General features: G+C 41.5%; 1 protein-coding gene across 1 annotated transcript; it reads right to left on the bottom strand.

The window, feature by feature from the left end:
• Window positions 1-10,901: 10,901 nt before the first annotated feature.
• Window positions 10,902-21,468, bottom strand: LOC110589308 (interferon-induced protein with tetratricopeptide repeats 5). The gene is made up of 2 exons (XM_021699854.1): window positions 21,377-21,468; window positions 10,902-12,417 (listed from the first exon to the last, which is right to left on the bottom strand). The coding sequence occupies exons 1-2, from the start codon at window positions 21,379-21,381 to the stop codon at window positions 10,974-10,976; spliced, it is 1,449 nt and encodes a 482-aa protein (XP_021555529.1). The 5' UTR covers window positions 21,382-21,468; the 3' UTR covers window positions 10,902-10,973.
• Window positions 21,469-24,758: the final 3,290 nt, after the last annotated feature.

Here is a 24,758-nt window from a genome sequence, read left to right as displayed (position 1 = left end):
GCCGGCCTCAAACTGAAACTTACTGAAAATTAGCATGCTGGCAAACATTCTTAAGAGTTGGTGAGAGGCTTTGATCAATTAATGACTATTAAGCACCTCATCAGAATCTGATATCATGTTTTTATGATAGGGAATTAAAAATACTGAGAGCACACCTTCCATGAATTCAAGTTAATTGCCTAATTGGTAAATTGAAACCATCACCATGAGAACAATACCATGAAGTTGTTAAATGCTTACCTGAAGCTAAGGGCACTGCATACTATGGAGGTTAGGAGAGGAAGAATTCTTTAAGTGCTGGAGAAATTTGAGGCCATTCCAAGGAACTCAGGTACTGGGCCGAATGGGCTGGAATCATCCTGTACTCTTCTTAGGGTAAGAAGCTGGGAGTAGGGGAAAGGGACGTGGGGCAGCCACTTTATGTAGCTAGCTGAGGTTCCAGCAGATACCCAAGGCCAATGGAGCACTAAACGCTAGTTAACACTAATAAATGTTCTGATGAGGGGATCCGTAAGGGTGTCTGGGACTTTGGATATTGCAGAGATTTGGGGTTGCATGTGGTGTCTCTAAATTGAAAACAGGAATTTTCAGGGAATGGGGTTATACTTCAATATTTACTTCTCAACTCTAAAAGGGAACCATTTAGGGGTGCCTGGCTGGCTCAGTTGGAAGAGCATGCAAACTTTTGATCTTGGGTTGTGAGTTTGAGCCCCACGTTGGGTGTAGAGATTAAATAAATAAAACTTTTTAAAAACCAAAAAAAGAATCATTTGTGAGTTTTCTCTCTTAGAGTCCAGAGCTTCAGGAAGGTTTGTTTTGTTTTGCTTTGTTTTAAATTGACGTGTTATACAGCACTGCCATCTGCTGGAATTAGTGAGACCACCTCCCAAAATTTGGTGACTCCTCCAATTACAGTTCAATTGGACAAGGCCAGCCTTAGAATAAACATGGAAGTTTGTTGTTTCCTTCTCTTCCAGCCCCCAGTGGTTTCAGAGCACCTTTTAACCCCAGCATCAAAGGCAGTTAATGAGGACAACTAGTTCTTTTTCGTAATTCCTTCTGGGAGTTTTGGGACCCTATGTAAAACAGTGTTGGGTGACCTATGATTGTAGAATGTCTGAGCTTGGTGTGATCCTCTGTAGCATTGTCCTACAGTCTCTGTAAAGATTGGTCCTATCTTCCCTTATTCCAAATTTTAATACTATTTCGAAAATACTGTATGGTGGTCAAATGTTAGATTCTAGAACCAGACATCTAGGGTTTGAGTCCCTTTTCCACTTCTTAGCTATGTGATCTTGGGCTTACTTAATTTCTCCAAATTTCAGTTTATTCATATGCAAAGGAAAGAGTAAAAATGATTATCTATAGGGATTTTGTGTGGATTTTGTAAGTTTAATACTTAAAACAGTCCCTGGTACGTAGTGTATTCTGTGTAGGAGTTAGCTATGGTTATTCATATGTCACCAGCATCTACAGATGCTAGCTAAACTAGCATTCCCTTTTTCTTAGGGCTTTGCTCCAAACTGCTGGTTAGTTAGAGATATGAAGAGAGGGAACCCCTCTATAGGCTGACTTCTGAACTCTTGCATGTTCATCTCTTTCTTTCTTTACCTTCACCCCCTTTTACCCCAGTTGTAGGAGTGTAATCAGCTTAGACAGAAATGGCTTTTTCTGAAGGACAGGCCAGTGTGTTGTCTTCAGTGTTCAAGTGACACCAATCCATGCTTGTCCTTCAGAGTTTATCCGTGAGGCATATCTGTCCTCTCATGAGATATGACTTTCCCAAAGCTTACACATCTCACCTTCATTATTTCATTGTTTATTCTGCCTAGGTGCCACCATGAAAGGAGATCTTGAGAATTCTAGTTCATCACTTATAGAGACTTCTAGGTTCAGAGCAAATATGGGAATATATACATGGCATTTCTGTGCATGTTTCTAGTAATTAGGCGCTGTTTTTTAATTCAATTATAGTGAAATACAACAAAATGCTTAATGAAAAATTTATTTTAGTAAATATGAAACTACCAGAGAAGGTGGGAGTTTTGTTTGGGGTCAGATGAGGTGTGTATGACTTAATCACAGGAAAAGAGGAAGCTACAGAGAAGAAAGCACATCTCAGTGATTCAGAGAACCTTGGCTAAGAAGAGAATTGGAGAGACACAAGAATCTTCGTCCTGGGAGAGAAGTGGGGAAGAGGAGAGGAGGAAGTGTCAGAGCAGAAAGTTACATGATAAAAGGTTGGCCATTAAATATAAAATAGTTCTGGGGCGCCTGGGTGGCTCAGTCGTTAAGCGTCTGCCTTCGGCTCAGGTCTTGATCCCAGGGTCCTGAGATTGAGTCCCACATCGGTCTTCCTGCTCAGCGGGAAGCCTGCTTCTCCCTCTCCCTCTGCTGCTGCCCTTAACTTGTGCTCTCTCTCGCTCTGTCAAATAGGTGAATGAAATCTTAAAAAAGAAAAAAGAGGTGATTATTTAAAAAATAAATAAATAAACTAGCTCTGTTGTTTTGTGGGGAGGGAAAGAGCAAGAAAGGTCAGGTTTGGGGGAGGAGGCTATCCCAGCCTGCAGTGGGTGCCCATGATGTGCTTATAATGCTATTGATCTATTTAATGTAGACTTTATTGATTTCCTGCTATGTTAAGAGAGGATTTAATTACTGAATGTAAAGAACTCTTATCCAATTCCCCCCAGCTTTGACAGTTAGGACTCAATTCTTAGTTACTTTATCAATTAGTTTTGTAATTTACAATAATATATTTAAACTTATTTGTTCTTCCATCAAGTTATAACTCAGTCTCTTGACTTCCTTTTTTATAAGATGAGGTCTTTTTTTGGTTTCTACCCTCCCTTAACCTCTTTCCCCCTTTCTTATCCAACTCAAATATTACAAGGTTGGAAAAATTATGTTCTGTTCTTTAACTATATTACTGATCCAAAAAGTCAAAAAACAATAAACGGCATTTAATATTATGTGAACATGATTTACCCTACAGCCAATTAGAATCATCTAATTGCATTTTTTTCACTAGGTGAGTTAATTTGACCTCCAAAAGCAGACACCAAAATAGGCCTGAATACAAGAACCTTATTAGGAGGGCACCTGAGTGGCTCAGTCATTAAGCGTCTGCCTTCAGCTCAGGTCATGATCCCAGGGTCCTGGGATCGAGCCCCGCATTGGGCTCCCTGCTTGGCGGGAAGCCTGCTTCTCCCTCTCCCACCCCCCCTGCTTTTGTTTCCTTTCTCATTGTCTCTCTGTCAAATAAATAAAATCTTTAAAAAAAAAAAAAGAAACTTATTAGGGAAAATTCTGTGAGAGAAAATGGACAGGAGCAGAGAGAGGCTGGGAAAGCCATGGGATTCAAGTCTGACTCCAAGTGCAGGAGAGAGAGGAGAAAAGTTGGATGGAAGCATCTTAGAGTTCAGTATAGTATTTTTTTTTTAAGTTTTTATTTTTAAGTAATCTTTATAACCCAACATGAGGCTCAAACTTACGATGCTGAAATTGAGTCACATGCTCCACTGACTGAGCCAGCCAGGTGCCCAAAAGTACAGTATAAAGTAAAATTTGGCAAGGCTGATGGGGAATCCTTGAGCCTAGGTCACCTGTCAAAGGAGTTGTACATCTCCCACGTCAGGGCCTGAGTTAGTGTCCCTACCATGCTGGGAAGAATGGCCTCAATGCAAATGCAATGATGGATGTCAGTATATAGCAGATGGGACCCTCAGTCAGTATAATCCTTGTAGCTGGAGATTATAGGGTTATAGTGTTATTGTCCCTGAACTACTCAAAGGAGACTATTCTAATTGTTAAGGCCAAATTGATTCTCATTTCTTAACATCCACCGATTATACAAAATCATGCTACATTTTAATTTGTTTTATATTTCTGTTATATTCTTTAATCTCAACAATAAACACATTCCATAAAAGAACCATCCTTGGGCCTGCTTGTGTTGTGGTTGATGTCATTTAGGCATAGTCACATCATGGCCAAACTGTCAATTAAAGTTTAATTGGCATAGGAATATTATTGATTATAGGTAGAAATTGTCAGTGAAGAGTACTGCTGAACCAGGAGCAAGGAGAAGAAATTATAGTCCATAAAGTAGATAGGAGATCTTACGTGACGTCACCAATCTGGGTCCCAACTTTCTTATTGATATATTTGGTTAGAGCAGGGTCCTCCTGGTTCTAAAGTTCCGTGGGTCTATGCAGTTTTTCTTGAACTGAGCTAATTTGCATCTTGGACTTCTAGAAAAAAATACTGATTGCTTATATTGTCCTTGAAAGTCGAGCAGATAGCATGTAATCAACTGCTAAGATCAGCTCTGCACCCAAAGAGGACAGAAAATGTTTAAAAGGTCCATTACTCTGAAGCCAGTTTTCCTGCCAGCTGATCCACTTGTTGAAAGGGTCCATCTCAGCTTTTGTGAGGCTGGCAGCATAGCTTCAGTGCTGAACAAAATAGCTTCCAAGAGGCTGAAAGAGGCGCTTCTGTTTTCTTGAAGGGGCAAATTACCTGAAGGGCAATCACAACCACTTTCTGAGCATATTTTTTGGTTTGTCTATTAGGCAAAGAAATAAACTCAGGCCTGATATCCTAGACTTTATCAGGCCATATGATGAGTTTAACTAGTCTGATTTGGACCCATTTTACAGGTTTTGAGTCAATTGGTAAGTCGGGCTTTCAGAGGTGGGGGCAGGATACTATGCAACTCAATTCAGGCAACTTTTGTTAGACTTATTATATAACAAGCATTGTGTTATATACTGAGAGATTCAAATAAAAACAAGATACTTGAGGAATTTAGGATCCCCTTACTTAAGCCTATTAGCCTAATTAATTTTATTCTCTGTTTATATTTTCCATGTCGTAGACCAGAGGCTCTCAAACTTTGCAGCACAACAGTTTCACCTAGGGAACTTAAAAATCATAATGTTGGGTGCCTACGTGGCTCAGTTGGTTAAGCATCTGACTTCGGCTTGGGTCATGATCTCAGGGTCCTGGGATCAAGCCCTGAGTTGGGCCCACGTGGAGTCTGCTTATCCCTCTCCCAGTCCCTATCTCTCTGTCTCTCCCCCTTCTCATGCTCGGTCTCTCTCTCTCTCTCAAGTAAATAAGTAAAATCTTTTTTAAAAAAAATCGTAATGCCAATTTAGTCAGCCTCTGAGGTGGGACCCAGACACCAGTTTTTTTTTAACTTCTCAGGTGATTCCAATGTGTAGCCAAATCTGAGAAGCAATGTTGTAGACTCTTACCTGAAGAACAGCAACATCATTATTACTTGGGAGCTTGTTTAAAGTGCAAAATCTCGGGCCCTCTGTGAAATCTACAAAATCAGAACCTACCTGTTAACAAGATTCCCAAGTGATTTGCATGCACATTAAAGTTTGATAAGTGTTGTGGTAGGCCATGTTTCCCAAAGACTTGTTCTGTGTATAAGGCGGCTCTTGTCTGCAGATTTCTAAAAACAAGTTAGTTGAGACAAATAATCTTTTTTATCCGACTGACTCACTATCTGAATGTCCCCTGAATGTGAGAGTTTTATGAATTAGGTGGCAAATGTTGGAGTTATTATGTACTTTAAGGTAAAGGAACAGGGTGGCTGTCTATAGTTCATACTGAGGTCCCAGAGAAAGGCCATGTGGAAGGGAGGGAGAGCTGAACCTGAAAATCCAATTTCGCAGTGTAAAGGGCTAAGGTATATGTGCACCTGAGAGAGAGAGAGGGAGGGAGGAAAACATTTTAGTGGGCAACTCTTTTGGATTTTGAGGAGACTCTTCATATAATTGATGAGGTGGAATTTGGGGAAGAGACTCAAGGTAATCCTGGGTTAGCTCATTCTACTTTAGTTGATGTGGCTCCGAAGTTGTGAGTCAGGCTGGCATTCTGAGGCAAGATCCTTCCCAAACCTGGTTCACCATTCTTGCTTTTTCCTTCAGTTATTTCCCCTCTTTATTTGGAGAGCTTGCACATAACAGATTGAAAATTCTGTGTCGAAATTTGGACTGTTGTTAACATTCACCTAACACACAGTTCCCCTGAGGATTTCTATTTGCAAATGGAATGCATAGGGTATAGAACAACAAGGCCACCCACCAATGGTATTATAGGCTCTAACAGTCATTTCCCTACCCGGCTAATCCTCAGAATTACCTTGGATGCTTTATAAATACGTAAACTTCCAGACTTGACCCCTAGAGGTTCTGGCTTAGTAGGTATGTGGTGGGACCTGGGAATTTGATTTTTAAAGAGCTTAACCAGTGACTCTAATTTAGGGTTAGGGTTCTGAACCATTGATACAATGGAGAGAGAGTGGACTATAAATTAGGTCAGATTTGGTTTTAAATCCTAGTCCCACCACTTAGTAGCTTAGTAGTCGTGTGATTTTCAGAATGTTACTTAACTTCTCTGAGCCTGGCTCTATTCACTTGCAGTGCTGAGATGGTTAAATAAGGTGACACACTAAAGTACCTAATATGGGGAATGCAAAGCAGTATTTTTACATGGGCCTTTGCCATCACAGAATACATATATATATAGGCTAACCACATGGGTAATCTGGTTTAGTCCTTCAATGTCCAGATCTTTCCATACCTACTTTTATCCTCTCTTCCGTCATCTTGAATTTGAACTAGTTCTGTTCAAGGCCTGGAGACCTCACAGCAGCTGGTTAATAAGCTGGTAATGGCTTTTTCAGGGGTTGCTCAGCTTTACTGGATGTAGGTCATTATTTCAGTTAACACAATCATCTTTGGTACTTCAGACACATTCACAGGCCATAATGCCTCTGGTTGTTTTATTTTCTGAAGTTGTCTGAATTACAGTCAGTAGCCATCACTACAATGTGAGTATGTCTTCTTCCCTCCCTCTATCTTCCATACACCAGGCTGCCCTCTATGAGGCTGAGGTGGAGAGCAGATCTGAAGGAATAAAAAAGAAGAAGAAGAGAACTAGACTAAGGAGACACAGCACCTGAAATCCCAACAAAAAAGTTTACCAGGGGCTTCAGTGTTAAGAATGACTCTAGCTCCTTTTTAAAATATTTTACTTGCTAAGGACAGCTGTATGGATGGGGGAAGAAGGTAATTTGAATCTATATACCCTTGGTGTTTTGGCTGTCAGTATCCAATACCAGTTTTCTTGATAATTTCACCCCTGCACCTTACAATCCTTGTGCTTCCAGGGAAGTCAATTTTCTCCCTATTCCTCGATTTCGGGGCCAGCTATGTGTATCAAGCCTAACTTAACGAGCATGATAACTTCCTCCCTGGCTGTGATGACTGATTGGAGAATGGCATGTAACCTCAGGTGGTCCCATCAGACAGCAAACTTGGACTTCTTAGGTGGCTGGAGGAGCAGAAATGCTCTTTTCCACTACATTGGGACAAGAGTACATGTGGCAGCTATCTTAGTATCACAAAGATGGAGCTTTCTCAGAATGGAGCCAAATTTGATCAGAGCTCAGTAGAGAGTGATTATGTCTTGGTCACACTGCTTAAATAAAATTAGGTCTTGCTTAAAAACAAGATTTATGGGGTGCCTGGGTGGCTCAGTCAGTTAAGTGTCTGACTTTGGCTCAGGTCACGATCCTGGATCCCTGGGATTGAGCCCGGCATCAGGCCCCCTGCTCAGTGGGGAGCCTGCTTCTCCCTCTCCCTCTGCCTCTCCTCTCCACTTGTTCTCTCAAAAAATAAAATAAAATAAAATCTTAAAAAACAAAACAAAAAAACCCCAAGATTTATTTTTGTTACTATTATAAAGACAACTTAAGTTAGGTTTTCCATTATCTGTGGTGTTATTTGCAATGATTAGCCTTTTATATACAAACTTTTTCTCAACTTCTTTAAGAGGTACAGGTTATCTGATTTGAAGTGCTGAATGCTACCAAGTGACATAAAACACTTTCAAAAGCCAAATGCTCAGGTATAGGATGTGGAAAACATGCCTTAAAATGGCATGTGTGGAAAAACCAACACATGAGTAGATACCAAGAAGAGATTTTGATTTTGGCTACATCAGAAGTATAGTTTATAGAAAAAAGAAAGGATCATTCTACCATAGTCCTAAAACCTCACTTTGGATATTAAGTTAACCTCTCAGCAAAAACCACTAGCCAAGGATAAAGACAATTTGGAGAGAACTAAAATTGACCATGATGAAGATGGGGATGGGGTGAAAGATAATAGCATGTTTAACTTAAAGAATTCTTGGGGGACATAGAGCAATTTTCTTCAAATACTTTTAAGACATGTATAGTAGACATTTGGTTTTTGGCTACTCAGTATCACTTGATTTACTAGCCACTGATATATATTTGATGACTCACTTATCTCTTCAAATTTATCCGAAACTAGTACTGCCTCTGGATTATTAAATTACAACAGCCACTACATTCCCATTTTTGCTTAGGTCAGTTTGAGCTGGGTTTTCTGCCATTTGCAACTAAGAGTTCTGATACAAAATGTCACCTCTCAAAAGGATTAGATCTTTAAGGTCCCTAAAGACAGCCCAAAATGTGTAAACTTCAGGCCAAAAGTCTTCAGTTAAATGAGAAGGAACAAATTTCTAAGAAGAAGGACTATCTGAAAATGAAATTATCATTTAGGAAGATAATTCAAGGTCTAAGTTTTGATGGCTAATTGATAAAGGACTCTGAGGTCTTTTTTAGACCCAAGACTCTATGAAATTATCTCTAAATAATTTTAAATTTTAGGAAGGCAAGCACAATTAGTGACAAAATTTGCAGTTATTATAAACATACTAATTTTAGTTCAGTATTTACTATAGAGTATTTTTCATATGCTGATTTTATACTTTTTTGGTATTTATGACTTCTTATATATTGGTATGTTATATCTAGCAAATTTTAAAGTCACTTAATAGACTTTAGTCTAAATATTTAAGTAGAGGCTTATAGCTGTATTGTTGTTTTGATATCATAACTGTATTATATTGCATGTGAATTTCCTACTTGGGAACACAACTTTAATTACAACATTATTCCCAATAGGGGAAAATGACTTGCTGCAAAATAAAGTATTTGCTGCAAAATGTGACAAGTGCTTCTACTGATAGGTCAGGACTTCAATCTTGAATTTCTGAAATACTTAAGTAAAAATCATTCCCTTCCCCATTCTTCCTTCTTGCATAAACAAATGAAATGAGCAAAATAAACAAAAACAGCAGGGACTTAAGTAAAACATTTTTAAAATTTAATTTATGAAATACATTGCAGTATGGATGTATGTTTGAATATGCACAGAAAAAATATCTAGAAGGATACATATTAAATTGTAAACAGGTTACCATGGGGGGTGTAGAATTAGGGAAGGGTGAGGGGGGTGCTCTTACTTTTAAACTCATATGCTTCTGTTATGTTTGAAATTTTACAATGAGAATTCATTACTTTTATAATAATCACAACAATAGAAAAAAAATTTTTTTTTTTAAAAGATTTTATTTATTTATTCATGAGAGACAGAGAGAGAGAGAGGCAGAGGGAGAAGCAGGCTCCCAAGGAGCAGGGAACCCGATGTGGGACTCGATCCCAGGACCCCGGGACCATGACCTGAGCCGAAGGCAGACGCTTAACCATCTGAGCCACCCAGGCGCCCTAGAAAAAATTTTTTTTAAAAAAAGTAACAAAAAGTAAAAAACAAACATGTATGTATACAGTAGTTTTAAGAGCTACATTAGAGGTATGGAAAATTAAATCACATGGCACACTTTTCCAATAATACTGTGGTGGTAGATATAATTGTGTAGTATATAATCAAAGAAACATTAGAGAAGCTACTTTTAGCAACATCCCAATTAAAAATGTCCCCTGGGATAAGAGCCCTTAAACAGTGACCCTTCAAGATGGATATTAAAACTGAAAGCAGAGCTTAACTATTCCTATAGGATCTATAGGAAAACATGTCAATCTGAAAACTTTAGACAAAAGAAAAAGCTTCACAGAAGTAACTTTGGAATACTAAAGGCCAGAAACTGGGAGTATGAGAACAATCCAGTCCAGACCCAAAACCAAATCATAGAAATCTTGGTAATCTAGGGATATAGGTTAGGGATACCTATTTTACCCATTTGTTTATCATTTCTCCCAATTTCTCAACTGGCCTGCTTTCTACCTCAATGAGTTTAACCTAAACATACTGGAATTTTAATGGGAAGGAATAAAATTAATTTCATCTAGATTAGTTTAGGTTCATTCTTGTTACAAAAGAACCAGAGAAACATAAGACATGGGATTTTCCATTATTCTTTTTTTTCTCACAACTATTTCTAGCTACTTAATGAACATTTTGGGAGATAATACTTGTGATTTTTCATGGGTCCCTTAAGTTCTGTATTTGAAGAAATCTTTTTTTTTCCTATTCTAGTTTTTTCTCCTTTTATTGAAGTCACCACAGATGACAAGCTTTTTATTATTATGAACTTTTTTCTTTCAACAAAGAGGATTCTTTAGGTGACTATCAGGTTGATGGTTAAATATTCTCATCAAAGTTAAAACATCTGTAACTGGAAGGGTCCATCTTTTGCAAGCTACATAGTTAAGAGCTTAACTAATACAATTTTGCACTCCTGAAAGAGTATTCCTGACCTAGCTGTCAGGGTTTATGCAGAATTATACTCACTGTGTAATATGGAAAATTTGACAAAATTTAATCAAAAATTATTATAAATGGCAGAGACAGAGTATAAAGTCATAATGGCCATACTATTTTTAAAAGTTACAATAGCTGAAATGTTCATTTCTCAATGGATTATATTAGTTTAATTTAAAAAAAAAGAAAACAGCAAAAGATTCATCATTATGTATATATGAAGTATTTAGGATGATGCTTGGTATATAACCATTCAAAAAATTGGCTCTATAATGAACAATGGATTAAAATAATAAACAAAAAAATATAATGACCCAAAATGGAGAGGAAAGCTTAGAACTAATTTCCTAGAGTATGTATTTAAATAGAAAGTCGAAGCTCACAGAGAGCAGTAAGGAATTCTTCATTTTCTGGGTCTACCTTTTGGGCCCTCTCATAGTACTCAGCAGCTTGCCTCTTTTCTCCTTCCAGCTTGTAAACAAACCCTAGGGCACTTAAACTCTGCACATCTGAAGCATTGTGGCTGAGTCTCTTGACAGCCAATTTCTTCAGAGCACTTGTCAATTTGGTGCGTAGGGATGACCGGTCTTTGACCTTTAAGGCTTCTAAATAATGGTGGATAGCAGTACTTTCTGATTTACGGTGAAATTCCTGAAAGCGGCCATAGTGATAATGGATCTGATGTTTGTGATCATCAGTTATGTTCTCCAGACGAAGGGCTTTCTGGAAAACGTCTTCAGCATGGCTATACTGGCCTCCCTCAGCATACATGTTGGCCAGATCCGTGTAGGCAAATGCAAACATAGAGTCCTTTTCCACAGCTGCTTTGAAATGAAATATAGCAGATGTAATCAGCTCATCAACTTTCAGTTTATCCTTTCCTTTAGGTCTGTTGCGTGTGGCCTTCTTGATTTGGATCATTTGTGCCCTATAGCAAAGTCCCATCTGGTGATGCAGGAAAGAAGAGGTTGGTGTCACCTCCAAGGCCTTTTTCAAAAGTTCCAGAGCTTTGTCCCAGGAATTTTTTCTCCTGTAGAATTTGGCTGCATAACGAAGGACATATGGTTGGGATGATATCTGGTCCAGGATTTCTTCAATATACCTTTCCCCTTCAGCTTCTGCATGTACATCTTGAAGCTTTAGTGCCAGAAAAACCTTAATGTAGGAGTTATCTGGGTTCAAGGTAACAGCTTTCCTCAGAGGACCGAGGGAAAAGCTCTTTATAGACCCTTCTCTGTCAGAATCATCCAGCCGATACACTGTGATGGCATAGCCGATGTTAAATTCTGGATTGTCAGGTTCAGCTTCCAAAGCCTTCTCAAAAGCCACTTTAGCCTTTTGGTAATACTTTCCTCCAAATTTCAAGAGTGCCCACCCTTTTTCACAGTCAATCTCAGGACGCTCCAACTTGTAGTTAGAAGGACTGGACAATTTCTTACAAACATTCCCTATCTTGTCTATATACTTCTGAGATTCTTTGAGCTGGTCCATGTGATAATATACCCAGGCATAGTTTCCCCAAGTGACCAGACTTCGTATTTCCTCTTTGTCTGAGTGTTCTTGACGGATTATTTCTTCTGCTTGTTCCAGGCACTCTAGAGCATCTTTATTTTGGCCTTTCAGGTGTTTCACATAGGCCAATAAGTTATAAAGAGTGAGTCTGGATTTTGTGGTAAGAAATTCAAGCTGTTGACCAATTGTATCTTCCACATCAAACAGATCAATGTCTTCCTTAAGTAAATTCCATGTAAAGTGACATTCTAACTCCAACAGAATGGCCTTCAAGGAGTCCTTAGGAATTTCACTGTCAAAGATAAAATCCCTTTTAATTTTGAAGAAATGAAGGAAATAATCAATCTTTAAATCTTATATACAGTTTTTTGTTTAACAACAATTCTATCTTTTATTTGATCTTACAGTTCAAGCACTAGTCCCCTATATCTTTATACTGGTTTCCTTGGTGTAGAGTTAAATTCTAGAAATATTCTCATTACTTATCGCAAAAGCAGTTCTGGAGAGATGACAGGGTTCTCTCTGTCACAGGGTATCTATTTCCTTTTGGTAGTCACTAAACCACAAGTACCTCCAATTTTTACAGAGGGGAATTTAAAATGTTTTATTTACTTGCCTTGAAAATTAAGAATAATATACACACAGTCAATAATTAATACAAAAATTCCATTTCTATATTATGAGTAGGAAGGGAGAGAAGAGGTGAAAAATAAGAAAAAGGAGTACACTGAAGAAGACACAGAAGCCACACCAATATATCATTTTTGCAGAGGAAGAAAGGAAGAGAAAGAAGAGAGGGAGGAAGGGAGAGAGAGGAAGAAAGAAAAGAAGGAAACCTCACACAGAGAAAAGACACAGAAACGGATAGTAACTGGAGCGCCTGGGTGGCTCAGTCGGTTAAGCGGCTGCCTTTGGCTCAGGTCATGATCCCAGGGTCCTGGGATCAAGCCCCATGTCGGACTGTCTGCTCAGCGGACAGCCTGCTTCTCCCTCTCCCTCTGCCTGCCGCTCTGCCTACGTGTGCTCTCTCTCTGTCAAATAAATAAAATCTTAAAAAACAAAGAAAAGAAAAGAAACGGATAGTAACTGGTATACCAAGAGATGGGGAAAAGCATTAAGTTTGAGAGATAAAAGGAGAGTAACAAATGTCCAGAGATGGGGAAAAGGCACAAGGAAATTTAGTAAGCTTAACAGATTTGATATAAGTGCCACATCCTTCTGACCTCTGGGGTTGTGGGCAACAATGGCTAATACCTATTATTACCTTACCATTGCTCTTAAAATTCACTTCACAAATATTTGTTGAGCTCCCTTTGTGCAAGGCACAGTGTAATCTCTACAGGGTACATTGGAAACACTATCTCTGAAACTAGGAAGATAAAGGGGGAAGGAAGGGCAAGGAAATATTTATTCATTACTGAGACCATTTTATGTGCAAGATCTTCTAAATAATCCTGGGTATGTAACTGTGAACAAGACACAGCCCTGCTTATACAGAGCTTGTAAGTAAACAATTAAAATTCAGCAGAAAGTTCCATGGAAGTGACCCAGGAAGTGTACATAGTCCAGTGCTGTGGACATCTGTGGTTTTTACTCGGTGAGGACCCCTTCTTTTGGTTTCCATTTCTGGAACATCCTCTCCCTCTACTCTTAGTCCATGCGATTTGAAATGGACTATCTACCGTTTAGTCTGGGAAGGCACATGATATTCTAGCCATTCCCTGGTCCCAGTGATTTATTCAGAGATAATCCAATTAAAATATATTTTTGCTGAAATGGGACTTTGATGGAACGATCTCCCTTCCTTCTAAAAATTTTAAGTTGGGGGGCGCCTGGGTGGCTCAGTCGTTAAGCGTCTGCCTTCGGCTCAGGTCATGATCCCAGGGTCCTGGGATCGAGCCCCGCATCGGGCTCCCTGCTCTGCGGGAAGCCTGCTTCTCCCTCTCCCACTCCCCCTGCTTGTGTTCCCTCTCTCGCTGTGTCTCTCTCTGTCAAATAAATAAATAAATAAAATCTTAAAAAAAAAAAATAAAATAAAATAAAATAAAAAATAAAAATTTTAAGTTGGTAGAATATAACCTTGGGTGTGCTGGTGGCCATCTTTCCAAACTTGGGGAGAGTCTGCCTGCCTGAGAAAGACTCTAATAGAGAGGAAAGCAGAGCTTAGGAAGAAAGATAACTGTTCACAATAGTGACTAAACAGTCTTGCCTGGATCACCTTGTCTACCCCTGGACTTCTATTTACTTAAAGAAATAACCTCTCTCTGTGTGTGCCTGCTTAAGCCACTCTAAATTAGGTTTCTAATGTCTCCAACTGACAAAATCCTAATTAACATTCCTGGTTTTATTTTTCTGTTTTGCTGATAGTGGTAGTGTGGCAGTCAATAAAGACTTTCTCAGGGGTGCCTGGGTGGCTCGGTTAAGCATCTGCCTCTGGCCCAGGACATGATCCCGGGGTCCTGGAATCAAGCCCCATGCTGGGATCCCTGCTCAGTGGGGGAGCCAGCTTCTCCCTCTCCCTCTGTCCCTCCACCCTGCTTGTGTTCTCTCTCTCTCAAATAAATAAAATCTTAAAAAAAAAAAAAAGACTTTCTCAATCTACGATTAACCATAATTAAGAAATGTACAGGAAAAAAAATTCTTTTTTTTTTTTTTTTATTTTTATTTCTTAGAGAGAGAGAGACAGCGAGAGAGGGAACACAAGCAGGGGGAGTGGGAGAGGGAGAAGCAGGCTTCCCGCGGAGCAGGGAGCCCGATGCGGGGCTCGATCCCAGGACCCTGGGATCATGACCTGAGCCAAAGGCAGTCGCTTAAACGACTGAGCCACCCAGGTGCCCCAGAAAAAAAATTCCTTAAGTCTTCTCTCAAAGAGGAAAATGCCCTAATTATGGGATGAACAGTATACAGAGCATGTGTGTGTGAATGTGTTTATTTCCCTTTCTGATGCACACAAAGCTCCCCACACCCTTGTATGTAAAATATAAATATATAGTTGTATAAATGTTTATGGGAACTATAGTAATAGTGCCATCGAAACATTTATTGACCTCCTCATGTCATATATGCCAGGCAATATCCTAGTTGTACTGGATATAGTAGTGAACAAATTAGAAAACGGCTCTTTCTTCATGGCAATTCCATTCTGGAAGAGGAAGGAACAAAAGGAGTTGATGGAAAACAAATATGTAAACAAATCAATATGAAAACAAATAGGCAACATAATTCCAGGTAGTAGTAAATGTTAAGGAAAAAAAAATCAGAGTAATGGGATTAAGGGTGGTGGTGGTTGGGGAGGTACTTTAGTTACAATTATGAAGGGATAGCTTTTGTAGAAAGGGGCAATTGAAGTAAGATCTCAACAACGAAATGGAGGCAATCATAAAAGATCTGAGGCAAAATGGTCTAAGCCACTGCTTCTCAACCGGTGTGCTTTTGCCCCCTAGGGGATATTTGGTAATGTCTGGAGATAATTTTGGTTGTCACCACTGGAGGAATGCTACTAGCATCTACTGGGTAAGGCCAGGGATGCTGCTAAATATCCTACAATGCACAGGTCAGTCCCAACAACAATGAATTATCCAGCCAGAAATGTCAATAATGTTGAGACTGAGGAACCCTGGTTTGGGCTGAGAGGCCAGGGAGTGCAAAGGCCCTGATGTGAGAACAAACTTGGTGTGTTCAGGGGACAAAAGGAAGGAAAGTGTGGCTGAAGCATAGTAAAGAGGAATAGCAGAAGATGAGGTGTAGTAGTAGGCAGGGACAGATGATGCAGGGTTTGGAAGTCCATGATAAGGAACATAAATTTTACCCTAATTGCAATGGGAAACCACTGGGGGAAACTTTTTAAGTAGGAAAATGACAGTGTTTGATATAAGTTTTAAAAAATCCCTCTGGCTGCTGTGAGGAGAATGGACAATCAAGGGTCAAAAGAGGAAGTCTGGAAACTGATAGGGAAACTATTTGTTCAAGATTTACTGAGAGGTACAATGCAGAGGGCACTGTTCTAAGTGTTGGGATACAGCAATGAACAAAACAGAAAAAACACCCTGATTTCATGTAGCTTATATTCTAATAGGGCAATGGGGTGTGCCAAGAGAAGATCAAAAAACCAAATGAAAATATAAGAGTATGTGAGATGGTAATAAAGAGAAAAATAAAGCAGAAAAGGAGAAAAAAATGGGAAGTTGGCAGGGGGTTTGAGAGGTGGTTAAAATATAAAGAGCATGACCAGAGCAAGTCTCCCTGAAAGAGACATGAAAGCAGCTGTCAAGGAAATCCAAGGAGAGATGATGCAAGCTTACGCTGTGGTTGTAGTGGAGGGTTGGTGAGGACTGGATTGGTTATATTTGAGGCAGAGCTGACAGGTCTTTCTGATGGATTAGTTGTGGGGAGGGCCATGAGGAAAAGAGAGAATCCAAGATGATTCCTATGCTTTTGACTTGAGGGAGTGGATAAATCAAGAGGCTTATTTGGAAATGTTAATTTTGAGATGTCTATTACACATTCAAGTGAAGATGCTAAGTATGAAGTTGGATATTAATGAATACAATACTGGGGACGAGGAGGAATGAAGTTAGAATGAAGGATATAAAATCGGGAGTGATAGACATGCAGATGGACTTTAAAACCACAAGATCTAGAATTAAATTACCTAAGGAGTGAGCATAGACAGAAAAGGTAAAAACTAAGCTGTAAGACACTCCCAAGTCAAGTAGACTAGAAGGACCAAGAAAGGAGGCAAAGAAAGAATAATCAGTGAGGAAGCTAGAAAACTAAGTATCAATGAAAGCCTAAGGAAGAAAATATTTCAAGAAAGAGAAACGAATATTCAATGTGTAAAATGATTCTAAGAGACTGAGTAATTGAGGACAGAGAAGAGATCACTGTTTTGGCAGGAGTAAAGCTGTGGGGGACCGTGATAAGTGTTTCACTAGAAAGGTAGGGATGAAAACATTACTGGAGGGCGCCTGGGTGGTTCAGTGGGTTAAGTGTCTGCCTTTGGCCCGGGTCATGACCTTGGGGTCCTGGAATCGAGCCCTAAGGCAGGCTCCCTGCTCAGCGGATGGTCTGCTTCTCATTCTCTCTCTGCTTGCCCCCTCCCACGCCGTGCTTAAAAAAAAAAAACACAAAAAAACCAACAAAAAAACATTACTGGGGTGGCTGAGGGGATAATGTGAGGTAAAGAAGTAGATATGAGGAATAGAGGCCACTCTCTCAAGGAATTTTGAAGGAAATAGAGAAATAGAGCTGTATCTGGAGGAAGGCTGAGGGAAATGTCAAAATAATTTTTAACCACATATTTTCAATAACCTAATGATATGCCAATAGGACTGTTCCAGTAATAAGGGAGAAAATGATGCTTGTGGGAGAGAGGCCGGGAAAACTGTAAGATGGAACATGAAGCTGAAGTGAAACTATACATTGTTATTAACATTCAAATCTTTTTTTTTTTTTAAGATTTTATTTATTTATTTGAGAGAGAGAGAATGAGAGAGAGAGCACGAGAGGGGGGAGGGTCAGAGGGAGAAGCAGACTCCCTGCCAAGCAAGGAGCCCAACGCGGGACTTGATCCAGGGACTCCAGGATCATGACCTGAGCCGAAGGCAGTTGCTTAACCAACTGAGCCACCCAGGCGCCCTAATATTCAAATCTTTATCTCCAGCTTCAAACTCCTAATCATGGTTGCTATGCCCGTGTCATCCAGCCCCTGTCTACTTCTCTAGCCTCATTTTGTACAACTTTCCTTTCACTTCCTGCACTCCAGCCATACAGGCCTTTAAAGAAATTGTTATTTCTTCTGCCAGGTATGTATCTACCTCAGGGCATCTGCATGGGCTTTTTATTCTCTCATTTTGTGAACTGTTCCTAAGAGAGTTCTAGGGCTTACTTATTCTCACAATTCTGGTCTTGGCTCAAATGTCAGCTCTTCAAAGAGGTGTACCCCTGACCACCTTAGCTAAAGCTGCACCCCACCTTGCCAGTCATCCTAAAGTCTAGTCTATCACATTTCCCTTTCTGATTAGCACTTACATCAATATTTGGTGGGAGTTGGGAAGGAGGAGAAGAGTGCTTTAAGTCAAATAGTAGATTGATGTTTTAAACTGAATTAGACAAGAGTTTTTCAGGAACTGGAAAGGGGCTGTCCTAATACCCAAAAGTTACAGAACTGAATTAATTGCACAATTAGTAGTAGTGATTAAAAAAATAAAAGCATTTCATATTTATAACCTTACCTCTGATCTAATCTCTATCTCTCCCCTGAATTCCAGACTTAATGAATTTTTATTTTTTATTTTTGTAAAGATTTTATTTATTTATTTGACAGAGAGACAGCGAGAGAGGGAACACAAGCAGGGGGAATGGGAAAGGGAGAAGCAGGCTTCCTCCAGAGCAGGGAGCCTGATGAGGGGCTTGATCCCAGGACCATGACCTGAGCCAAAGGCAGACGCTTAACGACTGACTGAGCCACCCAGGCGCCCTGACTTAATGAATTTTTAGCTCACACCTTCAGTTAGAAGTTCAATTGGCATCTCAAATAAACATATGCAATCCAGAAATCTGGATTCCTTGAGCTTTTTCCTCCCCCAGTCTTTTTTGGCACCTCTTAGTTCCACAGGCCAAATAATCCAGGAGTAATCTGATTCTTCTTCTCTCAACCTCTCATCCAATCCAATTGGAAGTCCTGTTAATCTAACACCCAGATAAATCTCAAATCCATCCACTTTCCTCCATTTCTATTGCTATTTTACTAGTTTAAACCACAATTATCTTTCCTTTGAGCTGGGGAAAATCTGGGCTCCCAGCTTTGGCTCTTGACCCCCTCAGAGTCCTACTAAACTTTTGAAAATGTAAACCAGATGATGTCTCCTGCTTAAAATCTCCCAATGGCTTCCCAACACCCTTAGATATTAATCCAGCTCTTGCCACGTCCTACAAGTCCCTAAAGAACTTGGCCTTATCTACCTGTCTAACCTTTTCTCCTCCTACTCTCCTCTTCATTCACTGTGTTTTGGACATACTGACTTTCCTATCTTGAACATATCAAGTTCAAGGACTTTAAACCTGTTGTTTTTACTCTGGGAATGTTCTGCTCCTAAATCTTGGCATGACTAGCTCTTTCCTGTAACTCAGCTCCAACATTCTCTACCCAGGAGGCCACCCACAGCAGAAATACCTAAAATAGCCCCCTCCATTCTAGGTCACTTTCTTAGGCCATTACATTATTTTCCTGGTAGCTCTTAATACTTCCTGAATTGTGTTATTTACTCAATTATCTATTGTTTATCTATTTCTCCCATTTAAATGTAAGCCCCGTAAGAATAGGGACCTTGTTCTGATTTTATATTTTTCAACACTGTGTCCCCAGCACTGTGTCCCTGGAATCTATTATTCTAGCCAGTCAATAGAAACTCAATAAATAAATATTTGTTGAATGAATGCAATTGTATACTGGCAGTTTCTGGCATGTCCAGCCCAGAGGTATAGGCTTAGCGTAAAAAGTACCTGGATTCCAGATGAGGGAATTCTTACTAGTTCTTTACCTCCTGCTAATGGCCCCAAACTTTCTCCCATTTCAGTTTTCCCTATCTCACTTGTCTTTATATCTTGGCATACTCTCTGTCTGGCTTCATGTTTGGATTTTGAAAATAAGTTTTGGACTGTTTCCCATGGTTCTGACTGGGAAGCCTGGTATGACTATCCCTTGGTAGTTGTTCTTTTCTCTGGTGTAACTGCACCAAAATCATGGGCAAGACATCCCCTTAACAGCCTGCCCAGATCCATGGCAAATGGGCTTACCAGCCCCCTGCCCATCCATAGAGTAAAATGAACATCTGTTTCTGTTGTGAAGGTTTACAGCAGCCCAGCTCAAGGACGGCTGCCTCAGGTACTATGAATGTGGTTGTGAGATCTCAAGGGGATATTCAGTCACTGAAGTGCCTTGCCCAGACTCTGGAATTTACGCCCAACTGGATGCCATGAGAAGTTTTATTTTTCAAACTTTGCTTAATTTTTAAACTCGGTCTCTGGGAAGCTGGCAGAGAGGCTATTGTGTCTGAAGAGGCAACACTTATCTTTAGGAAATTTGAGGGGTTTTGCCATGAAGAAGCAGTCTTTCATTGTCCTTGGGAGACAGTCCCCAAGTGGAGTCCACCCCTCTTCCAGCCCATCCTGCATACCATACATAGTGCACCCCCCTTTCCTTCCTCATTTCTTCAGGCACCTTCCTGATACCTCCTTCCCTTCTTACAGATGTTAGAAGCAAAGCACTTATTACATTTCTTTTTTACTTAAAATAATATAAACAACATTTGCAAATATTATGTACTAAGCAATCAACTAATCCCACAGTCCTAAGATCTGGAGGTCATTGATTTCTACGGATAAGAAACAGACTCACAGAGTTTAAGCAACTTTGCTTTGGGTCACCCAACTAGTAGGTGTTCCGAATCAGGAGCCCAAGATCTTACTCTCTCATCCCTCAGCTTACTAACTGCGGACGGTTCACTCATCACCACAGGGCAGGGTGCCAGCCCCTGCGGATACAAAGCGGGTGAGGAAAGGACCCCACTACCACAAGGCAGTAAAGGAGACAGAAGAGGACCCCCCCCCCAAAAAAAAATAGCGGACTGGGCGGAATAAGAAGAATCTGGATGCGGTACAAAGGCAGCTCACAAGAAGGGAAGAACTCAGACCCAGAAATCAGAAAGGCAAAATGGCAGTAGCCGCCGACCTAGGTGACAACTGCAGGGCTGCGGCCAAACCGTGTCTGCCCACATCGGGGGAATGGCAGCTGCCGCCCCAGGAAGGGGAGGAAGGCGACGGGCCTCAGGAGACCCGTGCCACGTAGAAGCCGCCCGAATGGCCCCGGGGGCGGCCGCCAACCGAACACTGTCGCCGCCGCCGCCGAGAAGAGCCGCAGGGAGGGGACAGGCTCCTGGGTCGCATCGCCGGCCACCCGGCCCCCACCCCCCCCCCCCGCCCGGCCGGCCCCCACCCCCCCCGCCCGGGGGGGTGGGGGCTCCGGGGAAGCGCGCGCTCGGCCACCCTCCCCGCCAGGCCCGACTCCAGACGCCCGGGACCGGGACAGGGCTCTCGAGGGGCGCCCCCAAACCCGACGCCCGGCTGCCGGGCGCGAGGGGCTCGGCCCCTTGAAGGGCGGCAGCGCTGTGCTGGCAACGGGATAAAAGAAAAACACCGGCTTGCAACAAAGGCCTACGCGGTCTAGGGGCAGAAGCGGGGAAAGCCCTTACCTCATGGTGGTTGGGCGCTGCCGGCAGTCCCCTCGGGCTTTCTCCTCAGGACTGGGATCCCCGCCTGCGGAGTGGCGGGGCGCGCGCGGGCGGGCGTGTGCGCGTGCGCGGGGAGTGCGGGTGGGCGGTGGGCGCTTCCCGCGGGGCGGCGGCGGCGCGAGGTCGCAGCCCAGGGGTTGGCTTTGTTAAACGCAGGACCAGAGCGGCAAAACGAAGCTGGAAAGTGAATCTGATCTCGGACTAGGCGGAGTCCAGCTCCAGGAAACGGAAACTTCTGCAAGAGCTGAGTGGGGCCCCGGCCCGGCTGAGAAGCCCCCGGGGGGCGGGGGGGTGCACGTTTACAGAGCTCTGGGTGGTTCTGTGTGGAATTTGCAGCTGGCCCTCTGGACTTTGGCCCGGGCTCTCACCTGTCTCGCTAAGCCTGCGTGGCGCTCGAGCAACCTCATTTATTTTTAAATAAAACGACAGGAGATTGTTTAGCGTTATTTTTGTTGTAAGGGTGGCAGCGATGCTCTTTCCAGCTTTCTGCATCCTAAGCTGAAACTGAAGTCCTGCTTCCCGTCTTCATTGAAAAAACAGGTACAGTGCTATACACTGGTGCCGTTATTTCTGTTGCGTAAATTTAAGGAAATTTTTGGGTCAAAATGTATATACATTTTAAAAGTTGATAGGTATTGCCGAATAGCTTTGAAAAGAGGTTGATACACTTCCACTCACAATAGTGCTTGTCTTCTGTGCCCTTGCCAACCGCACTCACCATAATAAGATTCTAGTAAGGATGGGGGTGGTATTGGGAAGCTAAGCAGAAAATGCCAAATATCAATAAACCTAGATTTTTGTTCCCCTTGCATTCAATCATTCATTCAGTCAACAAATTATATTGGACAACTGCTAAGAACCAGACATTGTTCAAGGCACTGTCAATATAGTAATGAGAAAACAGACAGAGGACCTACTTTTATGGAGTTATCTTCTAGTATGGGAGATAAAAATAATAAAGAACAAATGAAACATGTATCAGATGGTGCTATGGAGAAAAAGCACAGAGAGGCTTGGAGTGCAGTGTGTTTTGCTAGTATAAATCTGTTGGTAATAGCTGAATAGCTGGTTTCACTGAGAAAGTGGCAACTGAGCAAAAATCTGAAGTGGGTGAAAGAGTGAGCACTGTAGATATGAAACTAGGGAAGAAAGTTCCAGCATGGGAAACAGTAAGTGCAAACCCCTGGAGGTGGAGCATACTTGGCATGCATGGATGGTGTGGTTGGAATGGGAAGAGCAGGGGAAAAGTCGTAAGAATTGAGATCTGAGAGGTAATGTGGTGGGCCTGAAGGCTATCGAAATGTTTTTCTGAAGCAGGAAGCCACATTTTAGAAAAGGTACTGAATGGTTTAGTGTGGGGAGAAAAATAAACCCAGAATTTCCTCCTTACTAAGGCTTTAAAAAATTTGATAGTGCTCCAGTGTTTGAAAAAATTTTCAGTGTGTTTATCATGTTTTTTCTTCCTTGTTCCCACTTCTTTCCCTTCCTTTCTCTTAGCTGTATCTGGGCCAAGAGATTGTCTTTGCTTATTCAGGTTTAAATGAATAGCAACTAAGCAATCAGAGGTAAACATCGAAGGAAAAAGAAATCTTGGTTATCTACTTATATTGTTAAGAATTCAAATTCAGAAAGACAAAAACTATCTGTAAAGAATTTAAAGAATATACATTTTCAGGATTGAGGAAACGAAGACCTGTTGAGTGGGTGTTGAACATGTTGAAATCATTAGATGGAATTTATATATCAATCTTTCTTTTCACAGAAAGTTGGATTGAGTGCGTTCTTGGGAAAATCAGTAGTGCATTGTCTTTTGAATTTATTCTTTTTAAAAATATTTTATTTATTTATTTGACAGAGAGCGCGCACAAGAGCGCGCACAAGCAGGGGGAGTGGTAGGCAGAGGGAGAGGGAGAAGCAGGCTTTCTGCCAAGTGGGGAGCCTGATGCGGGGCTCAGTCCCAGGACCATGGGATCATGACCTGAGCTGAAGGGCAGACACTTAACCAACTGAGCCACCTAGGCGCCCCTTGAATTTATTCTTATCAAGATGTAAAACACAGCAACTAGAGAAAAAGGAAAGAGAAAGTGAAACATGGCAACTGATCTAAAATCTGCTTGAGAAACCGAAACTTAAGGGGCGCCTGGGTGGCTCCGTGGTTAAGCGTCTGCCTTCGGCTCAGGTCATGATCCCAGGGTCCTGGGATGTCATGATCCCAGGGTCCTGGGATCGAGCCCCGCATCAGACTCCCTGCTCTGTTCAGGGGGAAGCCTGCTTCTCCCTCTCCCACTCCCCCTGCTTGTGTTCCTGCTCTCGCTAGCTCTCTGTCAAATAAATAAATAAAATCTTTAAATTAAAAAAAAAGAGAAACTTTAGTAATAACTCCTCTAAGAAAGAGATGTGAGGCAGAGTTTCTCAACCTTGGCAACTATTGACATTTGGGCTGGATGATTCTTTGTTGTGGGAAGCGGACTAGTGATGTTTAAGAGGCATCCTTAATTATAACCACTAGATGTCAGCAGCACCCTGCAGTTGTGACAAAAAAAAAAATTATCTCCGTGTGTTGGCAAAAGTAACTTCTTTTTTTTTTTTTTGCTCTAAGGCCCCAAATCCTCTCCCCTTTTGTGCCCCTCCCCCAGGAATCACTGCTATAAATAATACCCTCATGTATATACCTAATTTATTTGAATTAGTTTTCAGAGCACAGCCTGAAAGACATAGGAGGTGGACTTCAGGTGGGAAAGGAATGGTTGAATACAGATAAAGGGCAGTTGGGGATGGTACTGGAGTTCAGGAGGAGACCTGTGTGAAAGGGTGGATATCAAGGGGAATGTCCCAGAAGGCCTCCTCCCTTCAGCATGGACTCCACAGTGGAGGTGGCTATATCACATTTGGCCTGGCTGGGGACAAGCTACAGAGCTGTGGACTCAGACTGAGGGTGAGTCATTCAAGCTGGGCAGGCCACAGGTAGGGGCCCTTAGTCCCAATGCGGTTCCAGTTCTCACATCATAATAGGAATGGAGACATTGGTGGCTAGGGTGATCTCCAAAGAGCTGGAGCCTGCAGTAGCGTGTAGACCGCAATTAGCAAAGACCTGGGCTGCAGTACTTAACAATAGTGAATGGCAGGCGCTGTAGCTTGGCCTGATTTAGGGGCACTTGGAGAAATTCTGGAGCGGGGGTAACTAAGGACACCAATGAGGTCCTGTCAGTCATTTGCATGGGAGTAACAAGCTCGTGAAGTTCAGCTGTCAGTTTAAAGAGACCACTTGTTAATGCCTGGAGATATTCATGTGTAAGGCTGGCAATAGCATTTTTTTTAAAAGATTTTATTTATTTAGGGGCGC

Source organism: Neomonachus schauinslandi, chromosome 6 (assembly GCF_002201575.2).
Source record: "Neomonachus schauinslandi chromosome 6, ASM220157v2, whole genome shotgun sequence".
In the NCBI taxonomy this organism is placed as follows: Eukaryota; Metazoa; Chordata; class Mammalia; order Carnivora; family Phocidae; genus Neomonachus; species Neomonachus schauinslandi.
The sequence above is the reverse complement of the archived record's forward strand: the minus strand, read 5'-3'. Positions and strand labels throughout refer to the sequence as shown.